The 14,964-nt window shown below is 47.9% G+C and overlaps 2 protein-coding genes across 2 annotated transcripts in view; one reads left to right on the top strand and one right to left on the bottom strand.

Moving 5' to 3' along the window:
• The window catches only part of YAE1 (YAE1 maturation factor of ABCE1), a 618,218-nt gene that overhangs the window by 145,673 nt on the left and 457,581 nt on the right, over window positions 1–14,964 (top strand). The window lies entirely within an intron of this gene.
• RALA (RAS like proto-oncogene A) overlaps window positions 1–14,964 on the bottom strand; it is a 261,565-nt gene that overhangs the window by 28,535 nt on the left and 218,066 nt on the right. The window contains exon 4 of the mRNA XM_086964861.1: window positions 10,242–10,416. Within this exon, the coding sequence (XP_086820987.1) occupies window positions 10,242–10,416 (175 nt within the window). The remainder of the gene's footprint in view (window positions 1–10,241; window positions 10,417–14,964) is intronic.

The raw sequence follows: 14,964 nt of genomic DNA, 5'->3' as shown, positions 1-14,964 counted from the left end.
TTCTGTACAGGCTTCTACTGCTTTGCTTTGGAGAAACCAACAAAAAGTTTAAAAGTTTATCATCCTCCCAATGGTCCATGGTAAGATATATGTAAAACATGAAAGTCTTTTTGGGGTCCAACAGATGGAGCCACTCATCCTCTTTAGAGAGCCAGGGGGAGCAAAGAACGCTAATATTGTGAAGGGCTGTTCTATGTGGAAAGGATTCATGACTTTTGGTAAGATAGTTGCCCAAGGCGTCAGCACCAATTTATCCAGGAAATATATGGTGCAGGAGGGCTGCAAAGACAATGCAAAGATACACTACTGGGCGACATTTTTGTTTTAGCTCTGCAATCTTGGTCAGCATAAACAAATTTGGAAGTCAAGACAAGGACGTCGGGCCTTCACCGTCAAAGCTGCCAAGCTGCAGAATGAGCTATCACCCCTACTTAGAGCCTCAATGGAACTGTTGCAATTCAGAAAGGCCTTGAAGATGGCTAGTACCAAAGTAACCAGACCCAGTTTGGTGCATGTGCATATTACTGGCAGTATATTACCTATATGTAGGCTTAGGGCAAGGATACCAGTTTGGTGGCAGTCGCGCTCTACAAATGCAATACATAATAATAATTAAAAAAATAATGTCTGCAGTCCACTCATGTGACGAGCTGACAATCTTAATGAGGACAAAGGTCTCATTGTGGTCTCACAAAGGATTTTGCAGGAAACATGCATCAAAGTATAGTACATCTCATCGTAAGAGGCGATTTAAACAAATATGACTGGAAACATAGAAAGAGAGAAAGGCCCAACAAATAACATTTGGCATCTTTGCTTGTAAGCGGTCAGTATTCTGGGCACCACACCAGGTTATGAGGTTCTTTCAGTGCAGATCGTAGATGGACTTTGTGGAGGGCTATCTGGCGGCGAGAATGACAACGAATTCCTCAGGAATCAGTAAGAAGGCAGATAATTCCCCTCACTCAATTGCCATTCATGGAGGAGTTAACTGTGCAGGTTTGACTGAAGGACTTTACCCTGCTGCTAGGACAAGGCTTTCCCCCCGAAGTGGGGTAGCCTCCTTGGAGAACAAGTACCACACTGTCCCGGCCAATCTGTGGGCATGAGGATGACTTGGGCTTGGTCGTTCTTGATCTTCTTCAGAATTCAGGGCAAGAGAGATAGAGGCAGGAAAAGTATACAGGAGTACCTGGTTCTATTCCAACCGGAATGAGCCTTCTAATGAGTGTTTATTGTGGAAAACCCCAAGACGCACAATTGTTGACACTGCACAGTCAATGGTGGAAAAAAGATCTAGCAAGGGCGTGCTCAGGTTGTCTGCTCTAGTATTCAGGGGCCCTGCCAGGTGGGTAGTGACCAGAAAGATGCCCTGACGCTCTAACAAGCACCTGGGGGACAAATGAACACCATCCACTCCGGATCACCAACCGACCCCTGCCCCCACCAAGTCTTCAACAAGGCAGACTCCATCATCGCACCCCAACTACGGGACATCATCAACATCTCCTTCAACACCGCCATCTTCCCGGAGAGCTGGAAGAACGCAGAGCTCAGCGCCCTCCTGAAGAAACCAACAGCGGACCCCACCAACCTCAATAACTTCCGCCCCATCTCGCTCCTCCCTTTTCCTGCCAAAGTCATCGAGAAGACAGTCAACAGACAGCTTGCCGCCTTCCTCGAGACAAACAGATCCCTCGACCCTTCGCAGTACGCCTTCCGAGCCAACCACAGCACCGAGACCGCCCTCATCGCAGCCACCGACGACATCAGATCCCTGCTCGACAACGGGGAAACTGCGGCCCTCATGCTCCTGGACCTATATGCTGCGTTCGACACTGTCTGCCACCGCACCCTAGTACAGCGCCTCAACAACATCGGAATCCAAGGGAAGGCTCTGGAGTGGATCATCTCGTTCCTCGCCGGAAGAACCCAGAGAGTCCGCCTCCCCCCATTCAGATCCAAGGCCACCGAAGTCATCTGCGGCGTACCACAAGGATCCTCACTCAGCCCCACCCTCTTCAACGTCTACATGATCCCCCTCGCAGCCATCGCACGCCAACACAACCTCAACATCATCTCCTACGCCGATGACACCCAGCTGATCCTATCCCTCACCAATGACCCCGCCACCACCAGAGATAGCCTACACAAAGGGATGAAAGACGTCGCCGAATGGATGAAGAACAGCCGGCTGAAACTGAACTCAGACAAGACGGAAGTCCTCATCCTGGGATCATCGCTCTCTGCCTGGGACGACTCCTGGTGGCCCCCTGCCCTGGGCACCACCCCCAAGTCAACGGACCACGCACGAAACCTGGGCTTCATCCTGGACTCCTCAATCTCGCCGTAACGTCATCGTGCTTCAACACTCTGCTCATGCTCCGTAAGATCTTCCGATGGATCCCCACCGAAACCAGGAAGACAGTCACCCAGGCACTCGTCACCAGCCGTCTGGACTACGGGAACACCCTCTACGCGGGAACCACTGCCAAACTACAGAAAAGACTCCAGCGCATACAGAATACCTCCGCACGACTCATCCTGGGCATCCCTCGCCACAGCCACATCTCGACCCACCTGAGAGATCTGCATTGGCTCCCCGTCAACAAGAGGATCACGATCAGACTCCTCACCAACGCACACAAGGCTCTCCACGACATGGGCCCGAAGTACCTCAAATGCCGCCTCACTTTCTACACACACACACCCACCCGCCAGCTACGATCGGCCAGCCTCGCCCTCGCCACCGTACCACGCATTCGCAGAGCCACCGCTGGAGGAAGATCCTTCTCCTACCTAGCCGCCAAAACATGGAACTCCCTCCCCATCCACTTATGGCTGACCCAGGACCACCTCCCCTTCAGAACACAACTCAAGACCTGGCTTTTCGAGCAGTAACGGACCCCTCCCCCCAGCGCCTTGAGACCCCATGGGGTGAGTAGCGCGCTATACAAATTGCTGATTGAAAGCCTCCATGCACAGGGTCCCATACTGCCCTTGATGGTGGTGGTGTTGAATGTGAGAACTTGCACCATCCAGGACAGGCTGGCTGCACAACACACTACTGTCGATGAGTAACTACTGCAAATCTGGAAAGGTCTTCTTCATGACCGAGATGGTAACGAAAAGGCGGCTCAGCTGATGTGCCCACACTGACTTCATGTTCCACTACAGGGCTCACATGTGCCACCTGACATAGTTAACAAGAAGGATGCACAGGGCCAAGAGACCAAGAAGTCTTGGAGCCACACTCACCAGGATCTAGCCTGAAACATCGGGATCATGGTTTGAATATCCTGGACTCCCTGCATTGCAAGAAAAGCCCGGACCAGCACCATTTCCAGGATCGCCCCAATGAATGGAAGCCTCTGAAGGAATTAGGTGGAACTTTGGCTCGTTTATGGTGAAAACCATAAACACCAACAATGTGAAAAGTTTCACCGTGTGTGGAGGTGGAACACAGCTGATTTCAGTGAGCCTGTCAGAGCAACCCATCATTGAATAAAGGAACACCCTATCTCCGAAGATCGGTAGCTACCACTGCCACCACTTTGTGAACACTCAAGGGGTGGTTAGGAGGTCTAAAGGGAGCACAGGAAGATGAAAATGCTACTGGCCCTCTTTGAACCATTGGTAACAACTGAGTCACTGCAGGAGGGGCATATGAAAATAGACCTCTTGAAAGTCCAAGGACACCATGCTGTCTCCCAGGTCCAGAGCTGATGTAGGATCTCAGTCAATTTGAGCATTTTGAATTAGTCCTTTGGCAAGAAGGTGTTCTGGGGTGGAGGGTCAAGATAGGCATGAGGAACCAGTCTTTTTTTCTGGATAAGAAAATAGCAAGATTAACAACCCTAGTCCTTTTCAGAGTCCAAGCCCCACACTATGGTGCTCTTGGCGAGCAACGAGCCTATCTTCTGTAGTAGAATGGACAGTTGCTCTGCTGAAATTCGTTCTGGTGTTGAAGGAACACAGGGAGGGAAGAAAAGAAGCAGTAAGACCACGAGCCTTTTTGAACAATTTGCAAGACCCATCTGTTGGATGTGATAGATTGTCAACCTAGGAGGAAGTGCTAAATGGTGCCCCTCACTAGCTGAGCATGTGCCGCTGAGGGCAACCTAAATCTATTTGTTAGCCATTATAGCAGGAAAAGGGAACCTGGAAGACTGGTACCCAAGTTGCTGGATCGGTTGCCCAATATAACATGGGTATGCGTTACATCACTGGATGAGAAGGCGGTGTCTACAATCACCCCTAAATGCCCAGAATTGATGCTGAAGTAGTTTTTCAAGTGTTAACAGCCACAAAGCATGTGCTGTAAGCTATCCTATCCTAAAAGCTTTACAAAGTAGAGTCTACCTTCTCTCCAAAGAGGAGAGACTCATCACATGTCCATTAGCAAAGCCTTTAAATCACTGGAGAGCCTGATGGATGTCATCCAGGCATGTTAACGAAGGACAACACTCACACTGACCACACTATCAATGAAGTCTGTGATATGTATTTTCTGAGTTAGAAAAGCCTTAAGATCCTTTGAGATTGCCATCAAGCTCCTGCTGGCCATATCTCAAAAGGAATTTGGATTGGCCCAGACATTTAGACTGTGTTTAAAGATCGCAGTGTCAAGCTGAGAATTGAAAAGCTATGTGTAAGTTGTCAATCATTGGGATTCTCTCTCCGGACGACAGGTTGGAAATCAGTTAGGGTTCACCTTACTTGTCAGGGCCTATACGATAAGCTCTCAGGAGTGCAGTGCTTGCTGAGAAAATCCGGGGCACCAGGGACCATCTAGCACTTTCAGCCATCTACCTGTTTAAAGGTGGGCAAGGACATGGTTTCAACAAGGTAACATCTATGAAGGCATCTTTAAATAGGAGCAAGGGCTCACATGTTCCCTATCCAGGCTTTATGATTTCTGTCAAAACATTTGCCTTACCCTCCATGGATGGCAGCTGTAATTCTATTTTTTTCAGCTGCCCTCTGAGCCACCACTACAAACCAAGCACTTTAGTGACCCATGTGGAGCTTCGAGCTCTGTCTAAGGAAGAGTATCAAGGTGTTTTGAAAATCAAGGTATATGGCATCACAGGTGTAGCAAGGAGGAAGCAGGAAATCCATCATCCCCATCATATTCATCAATATCCTGAAGTGTACTCTGCTCTGACACAAAAAAGTTGACGGGAGGATGCTTACAATAAGTCTGCCCAGTGGCAATTGCTCGGGGTTCCGAGAGGACCTGGCTTTTCAAGTTCAGTTGTACTGCTCCTTTTGAAGTAGGGTAAAGGCTGACTTGCATATGGCTGGGTATAATCGAAGGTGACATGGTGGGCAAAAGAGCAATGGGCTGGAATGCTAGCCAGAGCAAAAAAGCGTAAAAAGACAGGAGTCTCTGTGAACGCATTAGAGGTGTAGAGCTGAAGTCATAGCATGAACGTAAACAGATTGCACTTCTGTAATCAGTGCCACATAGGAAAAGCTTGAGTCGATATCCGTTTGGGATTAGACTTGGGTGCCAGCAGCAGCCAATCCACCGGAATTTGAGGAGCAGAATGGATCTCAGAGCAGGGTGCGGGTGGGTCGCTCTACCAGTGTAATTACGGGCCCAGTTACAGGTCCAGAAGAAGTAGACTCCACCAGGGAAGTACGAATACACCCACCAAAGGTGCAAAGAAAACTAGCAGCATGGCTTGCTTGAATGCCTCAGATCTGCTCCAGGGTGTATGACAACCCAGGAAACTCCAGGTGCATTGGGATAAAAACAAGGCTCAGCTTCGTAGCTGGTGACCTAAATGCTGTAAACCGACATCTTGACGCTCAGACACTTTTTCTTTTGAGTCCGTGGCAGGATTCAATAGAGTCCCAGCTTGCGTTTTAATGTGTGTAGGTTGACGTGGACACAGACTTTACGGGATGACTTACTATTTGAGGTGTAAAAGGAAAATCCAGGCTCAATATGTAGGTCAGTTCAGAATGCATTTCATGCCCAAATATTTTGCATTACATAATATTAAACCCCGAGCTGTGCGACTTGGAGAATAGGCTTCAACCATTTCAGCTTTACACTGGATTAAAATGACAAGCAAAAATCGTTGCCAAACCCAACAAGTCTGGCAAGGGCTGTTTGCCTTTTGGGCTTGTCAATGCTGGTTTTTCTATGATTTTTGCAAAGCTTTATAGTTGGGGAAGCTACCAGGCCCTCATCAATCCAACAAAATTGTCAAAAAGAAAAAATGCATTTTAGTCTCAAAAAGCACCCATTTACATAGTAGTGGGAAAAGCTTAGCGACAGGGATTAGAGCAGGTTGTATGCAAAAGTTAAGACTACTTCTTGTGTTAATCAACACACAACTTCACTTCCCTGTTACGCCTTTGGGTGTGGGACGGTACACTGTCACACTACTGCCACCTAGCTGCGCATGGGAGCATTGCTACAAAACGACACCTGGTGGCCCGCCTCATTGGAATCTACTCCGACAGACCACACCCAGAACCCTGGCATCACCCTGAACAGCAAACACACCATGAAACAACAGAGCAACACAGACGCCTTTGTCAGCTTCCATACATTCTGCGTGCTCCAATGGCTCCACATGAGCACTAGGAAAACTGTCACTCAAGCCCTAGTCATCAGTAGGCTGGATTACAACACACTGTAGGCAGGTACCAACACCCAACTCACGAGGAGTCTCCAGACAGTACAGAATTCCACGGCCAGACTCATCCTCAACTTGCGCACACAGACCCACATAAACCCCCCCCACCTCAAACCTTCACGGGCTCCCCGTCCAGAAAAGATGCCAATTCAAACAGGTGACACACGCCTACAAAGCCCTCCACGAGCAAGGACTGGCATACAAAAAACCATCTCCTGAACGTCCACAAACACCCCAGTGATCTTCGCTTCGCACAGACACCGCCCATCCATCAACGCCTCAGTGGAGGCCATTCCAGCTCTTACCTTGCTGCCGAGACCTGGAAAAGCCTTCCCCTACCCCTCAGGACATCAATTTCTCTGGTGGAATTCAGGAAGACTCAAGACATGGTATTTCGACTGAGACCAGTAACCTAGCACTTGGATATCCTCATGGGTAAATAGCAGCGCTGTACAAATATGAACTGACTGCTTGATGCTTCAATTCTGGGAAAAAGTCTGCGGCAAATCTACCCACATAGCCACACTTCCACTCCATTGGAATATTAAATCTAATAATTCCAATGTCCATCTACGAAACAGCTCCACGAGGAAACATGGGAAAAGTATCTGACCTGGGAACCACGTCTCAAGGTTAAGCAACTTGTAGTGCTCAACCAGGCACGAGGGAAGGCCTGGGTCCTGGTTGGACAAGTTTGGTGCAACTAATCTATTGGCTGTAGTAACGATACAATTATACACTTCGAAAGTGTCTCTTCCCAGGGTTCAGGTATTTGGGGAATTTCTTTTTTATTAATGTATTTGTCGCTTACAGATGGTTAGAGGCTGTAGTTTAGCAAGTAGAGAAGGCAAACTCAGTAGTAATAACCAGACCTTCCGTTTTCCCACCCAAAACACTAAAAATGCTATTTAAACCAAAAAGTCATCCATCACAACTTGGGGACGGTGTTACTTAATATTAAATTAAGGCCAGTTTCATCAAAGCCAACAAATAAACAAATGAGGAAAGACGCTAGCCTTAAACATACCATTTCAAGTATGGAGAGGGACGAGTAGGTTATGTCAGGCAGAAGTGTGGGACGGCTGGGAGAATAAGACTATTCTACAAACCTTAATCCAGTCCTTTAGGCATACAGCAACAGAAGGCTAGTTACAGGTTGAGGAAAAGATGTACCAATTCCAACAGCTCCCCTAATTTGTTCGGATTAAAGTGAATCAGACTCTCTCCTTTGAGTTCTACACATTCCTCTAGCTCGGTCTCTCATGCACCTATCACTGCAGTCGGTGAGTGAGTTATGGTCTAACTGGCTGTTTCACGAGTTATGGACTGTGCTCTCAACCCATCAGAGGCTCCAAACACCCACTACTCGCAGGCTTCGGCGAAGTGCAGCAGGGCTGGCTGAAGGATTGGCCTCTAGCCAGCCATTCACCCCATCCCCTCCTCCGCACAGTCTTTGGACGTCCGCTGTAAGGTTAAGAGCAGAGCCTAATCGCTGGCCAGCCCCTATACCAGACTCTCCATGGACGGCCAACCCTTGCTGCGGAAGGCCTTTGGTCATGCACTGCAGTGGGCTGGACTGTGGCCACTCTATCCTGCACTGTACTACGTGTGGCCAACCACAGCATTTGTGCTCTAAATACTTTTTTTCCTAAGCTGTTACTGGATTTGCACACCCTATACTGAGAATGTGGATCCTGAGGCCAAGTAGGGTCAGAGGAACCAAAGGAAAGTCCACGATCAGTAAACGCTGTGATAATAAAAAAAAGCCTTTTAATTTAATATGGGGTTCTCCCACATGGCCCTGGGAGTAAAAACAGGTTCACCTAGCCAGCTTATTAATTTTTTTCTTTTTAATTTAGCCCCGCACATAGCTCTGAGCACTGTGTTGCCCAATGGCAGCGATAACAGAAATTATTCTGTGACAGCCAGCCAGTCTATCACAAAGCAGCTGATTCGTGAATCTGTAGCTGGCATCAGCCCATCCTATACCATTGGACCTGTAGCAGGAGAGACTGCATTACCCCCACTCTGGCCACAACCATTTTGCTACCATTAAACCCAGGAAGTAAGTCAGATTGCCCCTAGGTCGACGTCATTGGGAATAGCTAAATATGCTATTTGAGGTGTAAAAGGAAAATCCAGACCCAAATGTTGGTCAGTTCAGAGTGTATTTCATGCCAAAAATATCTCCTTGCATAACATTGAACCCAGTGCTGTGTTAAGTATGTCAAAGTCTTGGAGAGTAGGCTTCAACCATTTCAGCTTTACAGTGAGGAAAAAATGTCAAGGAGCAATCCCTGGCAAAGCTAATAGATCTGGCAATGGCTGTCAGCTGTTTGGTAATATTTGTTTGGTCATTGTTTTTACAAAATGCCAGGCGCTCAATCCCCCCTAAAAAAATGCCTAAAATTTAAAATAGGTTTTGGTCTCAAAAAGCACACACTTCCACAGTGGTTCCTAGCAGTGAAGGGAATTACTTTGTGTGAGGATGCGATCCATGTGAAAGGGCAGAATCCCGTCACTAACAGGGATGTTAACAATTGGCTGAAGTCGGCTGCTCACTGCTCCAACGTGGTGAAAGACCGTTCATGTATACCAATAAGAGTTTACAAACCTACTCAAAAATATCACAAGAAAAGTAGCAAAGGTGACTGGGGAGGCAAGATTGGAAACTCAAAAGGTGGAGAACCACAGAAAACGTTCTGCCTCATAATCAAGTTGACTGCATTAATTTATACCTGTTCCCATTGCATCATTAAAAAGCAAGGTTTCAGGACAATAAAGATTCTTTTTAAAATGTAATTTGAACAGGTTATCTGATGCTTCAGGCAACAATAACCAAAGTCCCAAACCTATATTCTGTTGGCACTACTGGCCTAAAGTGATCTTCAATGCGGTGGCAAATTGGTTTGAGAGTAGACCGTCATAAGTAGGTTGGTAATGAGTTGGGTTAGCGAGTGTGAGAAAACATGAATGGAGATCGAACTAGCAAGGTATATCATGTGAATGCTCAAGCAGCCGTCAAGACCAGATTCTTTAACACCATGCGTGCTAGCGGAATTCCGCTCGCACGCTGGGATTTGCGAAAACGCACTTTACGTGACGGGCTGGGCTCGTCATCAGCGTGCGAGGAGGCTACGCCATGACGAGCCCAGCTCGTCATGAGCGTGGAAGGGGTTAAGGAAAAAGGTGACAGATTCAAGAGCTAAAAGTGTAAATAAACAGTGCAATAGAGGGAGGAACCACCTGGCTCAAGGTGTCAATGTATGCAATGGACCTTGAGATGTACACTCCGAGGTGCTGTGGTCGCTGGTGTCTGAGAAAAACGGATTTAAGCGATTGATGGGAAGAACCGGGTGATGCCTAAAGTATTTGTTATACCTTAGTTGGTTCATAAATCAAATTCTAGCTCATAAATACTATTCTTTCCACACTATATCCTAAGCCTAATATCCAAAACATAAGATTACAATATCATGTCAGCAGGAGCAATTTTATTATTATTAACAAGTCTAAATTTCAATAGAAAACCATTCTTAATGATCAACAACGCACCACTGACAAAATGGGACTAAGATGAGTTACCTTGTCAACATTTGCACGTGTCTTAGCAGATGTCTCCACATAGTTAACATTCCACTGCTCAGCCCTACTTTTTGCTTCTTCTATGGACACTTGTCGCTTATCTTCTAAATCCGATTTGTTACCAACTAAAAGGAACGGAACATTTTCATCCTCTTTCACTCTCAAAATTTGCTCCCTGCATAGGAAAAACAAGAAAGAAACATAAGCTCACTCCAATACTATGCAAGAATGATGCCTTATTATTTAATTTTCAAGTGGTAATGTTCACTAACGTAACTATAATGAACCAATTCACAGGCGAACAAATCGGAAAAAATGCACCATTGGTAGTTGCACATCTCCTTGCGTAAGAATATAGAAGCAAACTAAACGCTTCCTCTACATATAGCCACTTACCTCAACACGTTTGCATTATATTGCGGTTTCAATTATTTCCCGAGTTACCAGCTCTTTAGTGTTATGTGGTCATTAATCACTGTAAATAACCAACAAAACCAATGAGCACATTCTTCATCGACGTACTAACATCATTAAAACCAAATTTTATTTGTATCCAGTGCTTTAAATGACAATTACTGTCAGGTAATAATTACCTGCACTTCCTTAGTTTGAAAGGCAGAGTTCCAGCATTTATCAGCACAGATGCAATACGTTGAAATTACCAGCGGCACTTCAAGAGCAAACTGATACTCTGGATAGCGAGTACGAGCACTTAAATTTCCATTTGAAGTACTGTTTGCAGCCACATGTGAAACAATTACTGATGTTAAAACTGTGAGTAAAAACTTAAAGCGAAAACTCCTGAAAAGGGATACGGACACTCAAACTAAGATCCATGAAAGACAAACTCTTGGCACCTTGTTACAGCCAGGAGGTCGCTGATTGCCACCATCAGACAGCAATGGACAAAAAAAAGAAGAGGTGCAAACAACAGCATACCAAGCCATTTACTGTAAACCCCTCAGCAACAGGTCCTTGAACAAAAGCAATGTGATCTTTTTTTTTTTTTTTTTTGCAAGACCTTTATTGTAAATACGCTGACATACACAGCAGTGTGCCTACAACCCTATACAGGGCCGGCTGCTATCAATTCAACAGTGGGTATCTGTAAGCATACATCAAGGATAATAGGCAGGGACAGTCCAAGATCGTAGAGGGCAAGAAGTGGTCATAGTCCAATTATATATCAACCTCCACATGAGTTCCCCGCTTAACACCTACAGGTCTTATTTTGCAGTGTTTATACAGAACAGTAACAAACCCCACCCCCCCCATCCCAGCAAACCCGGTCCCAGGTCACAGTAAAGTGCATAGTATTAGTTCAGAATATGAAAACAGTGTAAAAGGTACGCAAGGTATTGTCAACAATCGTACATGCGGTGGTATCCCAATTATACAAGGCAGCATGTGCCACCAGTCGTTGCGCGAGAACAGGGAGAATGAAATCCAAGACAGCCCCCCAGGAGCCACATTCACAGCAGACAAAAACAACCCATGGGCGACAACCACGCTTCCTAACCATTTATTCAGACAAACCCTCAGGCATACCAACAACAGGCAATCAATCCCCGCCCCCACTGTCAGAACTGTCATCCTCCTCCAATCCAAGCATGTAGGCAGTGTATGAAGCCCAAATGTCCCGTGGACGTGACTTCTCCGGCAGAGTTTCAGCATAGCATGTCAACTGATCCCTACAGTAGGCCATGTCCTTTAACCACAACTGCACATCAGGTGCCCGCCTGCCACCCCACCCCAGGGCCACCCTCCGCTTAGCAAGCTGCAACGCCAGCACAACCAATTTCCGCTCCTTACATGGCACTCCAGAGGCGAGCCCCAGCAAACATAACCGTATATCCATCGCCACCTCCGTGGCCGTCATCTTAGTGAGGGTGGCAGTCACAGCCAGCCAGAAATCATACACCTTGGCACACCCCCATGCTAAATGCACAAAATCAGCATCTTCCTCTCCACACCGAACACACCTCGCAGCATCCCGAAGGCCATATCGAACCAATTGTTTCGGTGTGTAATACCATTGATGAAGAAATTTAAAATGAAGTAAGCGAAAATTGCCGTTTACCACATAGCCCCCAGTCATGGAGCAGCATTCAGTCCATTCCTCATCCGTCAAAGGCTCAGGCAGGTCCCTATCCCATCTGGCCCTAGCTAACAGTGCCCCTCCCCCCTCGTCTTCCTGAGCAGCACGGTATAGTCTGGAGAGCAGCTTGACTCCGTCTGTCCCGGTGTAGATTAATTGCAAAGCACTCAGTGTCAGGGGTTCATCTGGGAATGTAGGATATAAGGAGTGTATGGCCGCACGAAGTCTAACATAGATGAAGGTAGCCATGACCGCATTCGTGGATTGGTCTGTCATTGTTTGCAATGGGAGGAACTTGGCCCCTGGGAAGAGATTACCCATAGTGTGGAGACCAGCACCCTGAAGGACCTGCAAACCGCCTATTTCACTCGATACCGATATATCTGAATGATACAGCAGCGGCATGGCGGGAGCATAGAGCGGTAACCTGCCAGCTCTCCTACCAAGCTCGTGCCAAGCAGTCGCCGTGGAACGGAAAGTATCCACCTCACCCTTGTCAAACACCGAGTGATTATTACCCACCATGGCTCTCAGCGGGTATGGCAAAACGGCACTGGCCTCCAGCGCCACATGGGGGGTGTACGGGGGCGCAGACACCCAATAAGCGGCAAAATGCGCCTGTGCACATAAGTAATACAACTTCATATCCGGCACAGCGTAACCACCCAGGGCATAGGGCATGGTCAGCACCTCCCACGTCACCCGTGGCTTCTTACCGGCCCAGGTCAAGGAGATCAGCAAAGAGCGCAGCTGCGCAAAAAAGGGAGAGGTCAGTCGAATGGGTATGTTTACAAAAAGATACAGAAATTTCGGGAGAACAACCATTTTGATCAAAGACACACGATCAGCCAGGGTGAGAGGAAGTTTAATCCAACGTGCCACCTGATCCTCCAGTTTGGATATAGCTACACCATAATTGGCTCTAATAACCTCCTGACTATCCCGGTGAACCTGGATCCCGAGGTAGCGCACCGAATCCTCGGCCCATTCCAGTGGGAATTCAAGAGGGAAAGGAACAGTGATATCCGTGAGGGGCAGCAGGACAGACTTATCCCAGTTGATAGTCAATCCAGAATGTCGACCAAACCGAATAAATTCCCGAAGGATAGATTCAAGATGGAGAGCGGGCTCGCGCACATAAAGCACCATGTCGTCGGCATACATAGACACGGCCAGCGAGCGAAGGGGGAATTTCAGAGCTGCGTCAGCATACCTTTGCCTCAGAACACAGGCCAGAGGCTCCATCACTATAGCAAACAATAAAGGGGAGAGAGGGCAACCCTGTCGAGTGCCCCTCCGCACCGGGAACGAATTCGAGACATGGCCATTGACCCGCACACGAGCCACAGGGTCAGTATAAAGAAGAGTCACCAATGATGTAAAAAAGAAGGGCACCCCCATACGATGTAAAATAGCTATCATATACCTCCATGCCACCGAGTCAAATGCTTTAGCAGCATCTAGTAGAACAGCCACTGCAGCCAGTTCTGGTTTGAGTAAATGCAACACAGCGAAAAGAGCCCTGAGATTGTGGGTGGTAGATCGAAGCGGTATGAACCCCGACTGGTCCGGTAGCACCATCACCGGAAGTAGCAGCCGCAACCGGGTGGCCAACACCGTAGCTATAATTTTAACGTCAGTGTTCATGAGTGAGAGGGGGCGATATGACTCACAGTGGTCCGGAGGCTTCCCGGGCTTTGGCAACGCAACCAACAGTGCCTCTCTCATCGTGGTCGGGAACCGGCCCCTATCCACAGACTCCTCCAGCACCATCGCTAGGTGCGGGAGCAGAATATCAATATACTCTTTATAGAATTCAGCCGGCAAGCCGTCCGTGCCAGCAGCCTTCCCATTAGGAAGAGCCGCGATCGCCTCCCGAAACTCCTCCTCAGTGATGTGGTGCATTAGAAATTCTTGCTGACCTCTCGAAAGCCACACCAAAGCTATATCATCAAAGTACTCAGCAATATCTGCGTCCGTCGCTGTCTCAGTATACTCATACATACCCTCGTAATATCTTGCAAAGCAGTTCAGGATGCCAGGCGTGTAAGTAACGACCCCCCCCCCATCCACAATCTCCTGTACCGCACAATGCTTGGCCCACGGCTGTCTTATGCGATCCGCTAGCCCCTTTCCTGGTCTGCCTCCCTCACCATAATAGCGTGCCCTGGTGTGTTTGGATAAGAACTTCACCTCCTGATCGGCCAGCTCGTTGTACTCCGTCACCTTCGATCTTATGTCGGCTAACAGGGCCTCCCCAGGACAGTCTTCCAACTGTCTTTCCAACACCATCAACTCCCTCTCCAACCTAGACATGGAGTCTCTCAGTGAAGTAAGGACTCCGGAGTGAAGACCAATACACGCCCCGCGAATAGTCACTTTGAAGGCCTCCCAAACCGTACACATACTATCAACCGTGCCAACATTTTTCTCAAAGAACTCCACGATAATAGTCCTGAGCCGCTCGCGGAGCACCAGATCAGTCAAGGTTCCCGGCGATAAGCGCCAAGTGAACGGAGCAGGCGTACCCGACGGCACCTGCAGCAGTAAGCGAACCGGCGCATGGTCAGACAGCGTGTGCGGCAAGTGGTCAACCTCCAACACCCATCCACTCACATCCCGGGT

The sequence above is a fragment of the Lissotriton vulgaris genome, chromosome 4_1 (genome assembly GCF_964263255.1).
Source record: "Lissotriton vulgaris chromosome 4_1, aLisVul1.2, whole genome shotgun sequence".
In the NCBI taxonomy this organism is placed as follows: domain Eukaryota; kingdom Metazoa; phylum Chordata; class Amphibia; order Caudata; family Salamandridae; genus Lissotriton; species Lissotriton vulgaris.
Note: the sequence above shows the minus strand (reverse complement) of the source record. Positions and strands in the feature narration are given on the sequence as shown.